Source organism: Papilio xuthus, unplaced genomic scaffold (genome assembly GCF_000836235.2).
Source record: "Papilio xuthus unplaced genomic scaffold, Pxut_1.1 DF828037.1, whole genome shotgun sequence".
Taxonomy (NCBI): domain Eukaryota; kingdom Metazoa; phylum Arthropoda; class Insecta; order Lepidoptera; family Papilionidae; genus Papilio; species Papilio xuthus.
The window spans coordinates 1,881,195-1,888,272 of record NW_013530612.1 but is presented as its reverse complement, the minus strand read 5'-3'; the positions used below and the strand labels follow the sequence as shown (position 1 = coordinate 1,888,272).

At 40.2% G+C, this 7,078-nt stretch overlaps 3 protein-coding genes across 3 annotated transcripts in view; 2 read left to right on the top strand and 1 right to left on the bottom strand.

Moving 5' to 3' along the window:
• The window catches only part of Alg9 (alpha-1,2-mannosyltransferase Alg9), a 5,318-nt gene extending 3,512 nt beyond the window's left edge, over nucleotides 1-1,806 (top strand). Inside the window, exons 8-10 of the mRNA XM_013307845.1 lie at nucleotides 453-457; nucleotides 556-771; nucleotides 1,368-1,806. Of these exons, the coding sequence (XP_013163299.1) occupies nucleotides 453-457; nucleotides 556-771; nucleotides 1,368-1,660 (514 nt within the window). The 3' untranslated portion in view covers nucleotides 1,661-1,806. The remainder of the gene's footprint in view (nucleotides 1-452; nucleotides 458-555; nucleotides 772-1,367) is intronic.
• A 1,131-nt stretch (nucleotides 1,807-2,937) lies between these two features.
• On the top strand, nucleotides 2,938-4,549 carry LOC106114688 (tubulin beta chain-like). The gene is made up of 2 exons (XM_013307979.1): nucleotides 2,938-3,130; nucleotides 3,213-4,549. The coding sequence occupies exons 1-2, from the start codon at nucleotides 3,074-3,076 to the stop codon at nucleotides 4,500-4,502; spliced, it is 1,347 nt and encodes a 448-aa protein (XP_013163433.1). The 5' UTR covers nucleotides 2,938-3,073; the 3' UTR covers nucleotides 4,503-4,549.
• A 190-nt stretch (nucleotides 4,550-4,739) lies between these two features.
• LOC106114689 (tubulin beta-4B chain-like) lies at nucleotides 4,740-6,484 on the bottom strand. Its single transcript, XM_013307980.1, has 2 exons — nucleotides 6,280-6,484; nucleotides 4,740-6,159 (listed from the first exon to the last, which is right to left on the bottom strand). The coding sequence occupies exons 1-2, from the start codon at nucleotides 6,334-6,336 to the stop codon at nucleotides 4,888-4,890; spliced, it is 1,329 nt and encodes a 442-aa protein (XP_013163434.1). The 5' UTR covers nucleotides 6,337-6,484; the 3' UTR covers nucleotides 4,740-4,887.
• Between the last annotated feature and the right edge of the window lie 594 nt (nucleotides 6,485-7,078).

Sequence of the window (7,078 nt, the reverse complement as noted above, 5' to 3'; positions counted from 1 at the left end):
AAATTGCATTTAGTAAGTAGCCAATGTGTTCTTCTAGACTATGTTCTATATACCAAATTTCATCGAGATCTGTTGAGCCATTCCGGAGATTCAAACATCCATCTATCTAAACTTTCGCATATAAAATATTATTAATATGATACTATCAATACTAAAACAAATCAATACCATCAATACCAAAAGCGTCAATAGGTTAAGGGTGCGGATTTCCGACCACGAGGCCGGGGGTTCGAATCCCGACATTGGACTATTGTCGTAAACCATATCCTAGCACAAGCATAGAGCTTAGTTGGAATGGTAAAAGAAATATTAATAAATTTACAAAGAAAATCTGCTAATATTTTAATAAAAAAAATAGAATAAAGAGGAAAGATTTGATTGATTGTTTGTTTGTATTGGATAGTCTGAGAAACTATAGAACCGAATTGTCACATTCTTTGACTGTTTCGAAGACATAGTATCCCCAGTTGATATTTCACGCGAACGAAGTCGCGGGTAACTGCTAGTGTCATATAATTTCAAAGGGAATTAATGGAGAATAAATTGTTCCTCCAGGTATATCTCGCATTACTGCCTTATACAACAACTACCATGGAGCCATGACACTCCTCCGACACGTACCAGAGAGCAGCGAGCCTCGTATACTCTGCTTCGGCAAGGAGTGGTACCGCTCACCTTCCAGCTGGCATCTGCCACAGCATCACGGCGTGCGCTTCATCACCACACACTTCGATGGTCAATTACCTGCACCATACCAGGAAACTAGCGATGGTGAGGCTAACCTTGGGTTTTTATTGCAGAAAAATTATAGTAAAACATATATTTATCTTCTTTTAAGAGTTTAAGGTTGGGTTTTTATTTTGTTGTTTTGGTAGTGGGCAATAAGGAAAATGGGTATCGAAGGGCTAAAAAGCGATCATCAATATATAATTTTCATAGCTGTCGGCCGCGACTCCTTCCGCGTGGAATTTTAAAAAATCTTAGTAGTCTATGTGTTCTTCCAGACTATGTTTCTTTGCCACTTATTTGCCACTTACTACATCTTTGCGAAATTTCATAGAGATCCATTCAGCGGTTCTGGAGGTACCTTTAAATAAACATCCATACATCTATCCATTCATCCAAACATTGGCATCTATAATATTAGTAAGATATATAAAATTCTCATGTCAATATGTTTGTGACAACACTCCTGTGAAACGGCTTGACATTTTTATAACATTTTATATGCATTTTCAGTGAGTCTCAGAATCGGCTACTATTTTTTAAGCCTGTACGGAGTCGCGGGCGACAGCTAGTTAACAATAAAATTATAGTATGCAGATGTATACAAGATTCTGAAACTAATTTTAATATATAATTTTCAGGTACTCGCATCATACATCCGTACTTCAATGACCAAAATAAAGGTGACAATCGAACCTACGTACATGTGTCAGAATGCCACTACCTCGTGGACTCCGACATCGGCGCACCCTCAACACTCGAACCTGCGTACCACAAGCAGACCAACACATGGGACATCATCGCCACTGTACCATTACTGGACTCCAGCAAATCTCATCCATTGTTCAGATCGTTTTATATTCCTGTTTTGTCGTATAAAAATGTCGTTTACGCAAATTTATATCTCTTGAGGAACAAATTGTTGAACAATTAAGCTCATTTTCCTTTGTACTTGTACTGGAAAACACCAACCGTTTATTAGTTTTAGTAAATTTATGAAAATAATAATTCAATAATAAGAAAACCTTATTTAATTACAAAGCAAATAGAATGATTGCTTTTATAGGAAAACAGTTTATATTTGCACAAAAAAAAATTTTTTTTTTCGTTATTTTTAATAAATCTGAAATTTTATTGAACATCTTTTTAATTGCATATTAAAAACAATTGTTTTTTTTTAGTTTGTTCTTTTAAAAATATATTTTTCTCTGATTTATTTACGTTCCTTTTTTCCCAATATTTATAAAATGCAACCATATCATATCGTTAAAATATTGTTATAAATAATAATATTATATTACAATCATAAGATTAAATATTAATCAAAAACTAAATAACAGAAAAAAAGTTCAAAAATTGTTTTTATTTTAATAATGTTTAAAATGTCTTGCAAATATGCGTTAGATTTTTATTTTAATTCTAGTCATAGATTCCTCTTATAGTAAGTTATTCACAATTCATTTAACGTAAAAAGCACTGAAGTGTAAACGAATTAGATGTTAAAGAGGGGAAAAAAATAATAGCAAATTTTAAGCTAATTTTAAAGTTAAGGCAAATAGATAAAGCACTAAACCAAAGTAGTAGATGCTAGTTTGCTCCGAACTAGCTGTTGTCTTTTGATACTAATATGTCGATGTTGCCGTCTCGCTCGCACTTACATAACTTATGAGACGACGTAGTGATGCGCTTTGATACTATCGATATTTTTTTAATTCCGTATTTGTTTTCCATTGCATTAAAGTTTATAAATAAATTAAAAATCACATAAATAATGCTATTAATTGCAATAATTAAATCGGTTGTAATAATAGTACAATCGTTAGTTATATGGTCACGTGAATTAATTATCAGAACGTTTTGCATTTTTATATTAATCATGTGTGTAACTTATTTAATTGTATTTATTTGTAATAAATATTTTTTTCATTAATCGTTTTTTATTACCCTGTCCTATGATATTAATTAAATTACGTAATGTAAGGAAAACCTTAATATAGCTGGGTCTTCTACTGTTAAGATCGTATCCCACTTACCGTGGGTTTCTGAGGCCATTATCCCCGTTTAAAACATATTGTTATTTCTGTTTGGTCAAAGATTCTGGGTTTATGTTTTATACAAAGATTTTGGTATCAGAAAATAATGGTTATTATTCACATTTAAGAAGCCTACATGTTTTCGGGAAAAAATCGAGCCGGCTAAGCTAATAAAGCATTTCTTTAGTTATGTTAGGATTTTAGTATAGGTTACACATGTAATTAGTTTTGTAGTGTTAGTTATAATTTTTTATTATAAATTAAGATTAATTTGTTCATTTTTATTTTTTAAATTATTCGTGCAAAATAACAGGATGAGAGAAATAGTTCATATTCAAGTCGGGAGATGCGGTAATCAGATTGGATCTAAGGTATGCAATTTATAATGATAACTGTTCCGAACCAAAAAGTAATTTATAATTGATTTTTGAATAAATTCATGAAATGTTATAGTTTTGGGAGGTGATTTCGGACGAGCACGGTATCGACCCGGCGGGCTGCTACACAGGAGACTCGGAGCTGCAGTTGGAGCGTGTCAACGTTTACTATACAGAGGCCGCCGCTTGCAAGTACGTGCCGCGCGCCGTGCTCGTTGACCTCGAGCCCGGCACAATGGATTGCATTCTCGCCGGCACCTACGGAGCTCTCTTCCGCCCCGATAACATCGTCTACGGCATGACCGGTGCCGGTAACAACTGGGCCAAGGGACACTTCACGGAAGGCGCGGAATTGCTTGAACCGGCACTGGACGTCGTGAGGAAGGAAGCTGAGGGCTGCGACTGCCTCCAAGGTTTTCAACTCGTCCACTCCATAGGCGGCGGCACCGGATCCGGCCTGGGGACCCTGCTTCTATCCAATTTAAGAGAGGAATATCCCGACAGAATCGTGATGACGTTCTCCGTGGTACCGAGTCCCAAAGTATCGGACACTGTTGTCGAGCCGTACAACGCTACGCTATCCCTTAATCAGCTTATAGAGAATACGGACCAGTCGTTTTGCATAGACAACGAGGCGCTGTATGATATCTGCTTCCGCACGCTAAAGCTGCCGATGCCAACGTACGGTGACTTGAACCACCTAGTCTCGATGATGATGTCGGGCGTGACGACTTGCCTACGGTTTCCGGGCCAGCTGAACGCGGATCTGCGTAAGCTGGCTGTCAACATGGTGCCTTTCCCACGGCTACACTTTTTCATGCCGGGCTTTGCGCCGCTGACGTCACGGGGAAGTCAGCAGTACCGCGCGCTGAGCGTGCCCGAGCTCACACAGCAGATGTTCGATGCCAAGAACATGATGGCGGCATGCGACCCGCGCCATGGCCGCTATTTAACCGTGGCTGCCATCTTCCGCGGTCGAATGTCCATGAAGGAGGTGGACGAGCAAATGCTAAACGTACAAACGAAAAATAAAGACTACTTCGTCGGTTGGATACCTAACAACGTGAAAACTGCCGTCTGCGACATTCCACCGCGTGGCCTCAAGATGTCGGGCACATTCATTGGCAATACGACCGCCATCCAGGAGCTATTCAAGCGCATCTCGGAGCAATTCGCTGTGATGTTTAGGCGGAAAGCATTCGTGCATTGGTACACGGGTGAAGGCATGGACGAGAGCGACTTCGCCGAGGCAGACAACAACATGAGTGACCTGATATCAGAGTACCAGCAGTATCAGGACGCCACTATAAATGATCAGGAGTTTGAAGAAGAAGAAACCACACAAAACGATGATAGTGATGAATAAATTTCAAACATTTGTTTAACTTATTTAATAAATTATAAGTCATGAGAGTCTTGTTTTGTTCTGGTAAATAACTTCAATGTCTGATATTTAATACAAACGCCTATTTATCATCTAAAGTAGTCTATTTTTTATTACAATAATCTAGTGGTAGGAAATCTCTACAAACATGACAAAGTATACCATGTTATACCAAATTTACAAAATTATTGTGTAATATGTTTAGAATAATAATTCAGAGATTTTATTAACTTTTTATTGTACACAACGATTATACAAATAGGTTACGCCTAACACTAAACACCGCACAAAACATTTAACATAAAGTGCATAAAACATGGACAAGACATTTACGTGGAATGCACAAAACATTGGACAAGACAAACAATTATTCTTCAACTTCTTCGTCGAACTCGCCTTCGTCGTCAGCCGTCGCGTCCTGGTACTGCTGGTACTCGGAGACTAGGTCGTTCATGTTGCTCTCCGCTTCTGTGAACTCCATCTCGTCCATACCCTCTCCTGTGTACCAGTGTAAGAAAGCTTTCCTTCTGAACATGGCCGTGAACTGTTCTGATATTCTCTTGAACAATTCCTGTATAGCCGTCGTATTGCCGATAAATGTCGCAGACATTTTCAAGCCCCGAGGTGGTATGTCACAAACGGCGGTCTTGACGTTGTTCGGTATCCATTCGACGAAGTAGCTGCTGTTTTTATTTTGTATGTTGAGCATCTGCTCGTCCACTTCCTTCATGGACATGCGGCCGCGGAAGACGGCAGCCACGGTGAGATAGCGGCCGCGGCGCGGATCGCACGCCGCCATCATGTTCTTGGAGTCGAACATCTGTTGCGTAAGCTCGGGCACACTCAAGGCGCGATACTGCTGGCTACCGCGCGATGTCAGCGGCGCGAAGCCCGGCATGAAGAAGTGCAGCCGCGGGAACGGCACCATATTGACGGCCAGCTTGCGCAGGTCCGCATTCAGCTGGCCCGGAAACCGTAAGCAAGTCGTCACGCCAGACATGGTCGCAGACACCAGATGGTTTAAATCGCCATACGTCGGAGTAGTTAGCTTAAGCGTTCGGAAACAGATGTCGTACAGCGCCTCGTTGTCTATGCAGAAAGTCTCATCTGTGTTCTCTACAAGCTGGTGAACAGACAGCGTGGCGTTGTACGGCTCCACCACTGTGTCTGATACCTTCGGGCTGGGTACCACCGAGAACGTGTTCATTATGCGATCTGGATACTCTTCTCTTATCTTCGATATCAGCAGCGTGCCCATCCCCGAGCCCGTGCCTCCACCCAGCGAGTGAGTCAGCTGGAACCCCTGAAGGCAGTCGCAGCCCTCCGCCTCCTTACGCACCACGTCGAGCACGGAGTCTACTAGCTCCGCCCCCTCGGTGTAGTGACCCTTGGCCCAATTGTTACCGGCTCCGGATTGTCCGAATACGAAGTTATCCGGCCGAAAGATTTGCCCGAAGGGTCCGGAGCGCACGGAGTCCATGGTGCCGGGCTCCAGATCAACCAGCACGGCACGCGGTACGTACTTGCCGCCAGTCGCCTCATTGTAATACACGTTGATACGCTCTAGCTGCAGATCAGAGTCTCCCTGGTACGCGCCCGTGGGGTCGATGCCGTGCTCGTCAGAGATTACCTCCCAAAACTAAAAAAGAAAGATATTTTCAGTTACCAAGTGGTATCAAGTTGTGGATTATAGATTACATTGGTACATGTTGTCCCGTCTGTTTGTTGAATGATTTTGTAACGTCCACTATACACTTACTTTAGCGCCGATTTGATTTCCGCATTGTCCAGCCTGGATATGGACGATTTCCCTCATCTTGATACTTTTACTAGAAATTTTGTACCTAAAATTAAGTTTGGTAAAATTTTACCTTCCTAAAATAACCATATAAAAATATTAAAGTAAAAAAAAAATGTAACAATCAAAATACGTTCATTCTACACGAAATTTTAACAAATAATGAGATGACAATGTTCTTTTTTCGGCCGCAGAGAAAAAGCAATTCGAATTTCAATTAATATTTTAAGCAATTAGTACCGGCCAGTAACACGCAAAGTGCCTTAATATCTGATCTTTTTCAATGACATAAAAAAAACTTTTATACATACACTAGCAGTTGACTGCAACTTCATCCGCGCGAAATTAAAAAAAAATCTCGTAGGAAACATAGCTTATGTAACCCAGGTATAGTGTATGTATCTTGCCAACAAGAAAAGAATTTTTCAAATAGTTTCGGAGCTTATACAGTGCAAATAAACAGTCAAATCATTATGTTTTATAATGTTAGTAGAGACTGCACTCACAGCCGTAACCCAGTGGAGTACTTATAAATTATATATTCTCCGCTATCCTGGCACACTTTTGTCCCTTTTCCAACATCCATACATCGTTATAAACGGTCGTCGGTGACGCGTACCCCACCTATATTTCGAATATCGCTAATTTGATCGATAAACGTAGGGACAACTTTTCAAGAAATCCTCGGAAAACACTGTGCTTTTTGGAAATGCATACTTTTTCCAACAAAAAGGTCGACTATAAAAAAATAAATGTAAAA

Bases quoted from the DNA above. Each gene is read 5' to 3' on its own strand.
- LOC106114688 (XM_013307979.1), top strand. From the start codon at position 3,074: ATGAGAGAAATAGTTCATATTCAAGTCGGGAGATGCGGTAATCAGATT. The intron at 3,131-3,212 runs GTATGCAATTTA...GAAATGTTATAG, and splicing joins GTAATCAGATTGGATCTAAG to TTTTGGGAGGTGATTTCGGA.
- LOC106114689 (XM_013307980.1), bottom strand. From the start codon at position 6,336: ATGAGGGAAATCGTCCATATCCAGGCTGGACAATGCGGAAATCAAATC. The intron at 6,160-6,279 runs GTAAGTGTATAG...TTTCTTTTTTAG, and splicing joins GAAATCAAATCGGCGCTAAA to TTTTGGGAGGTAATCTCTGA.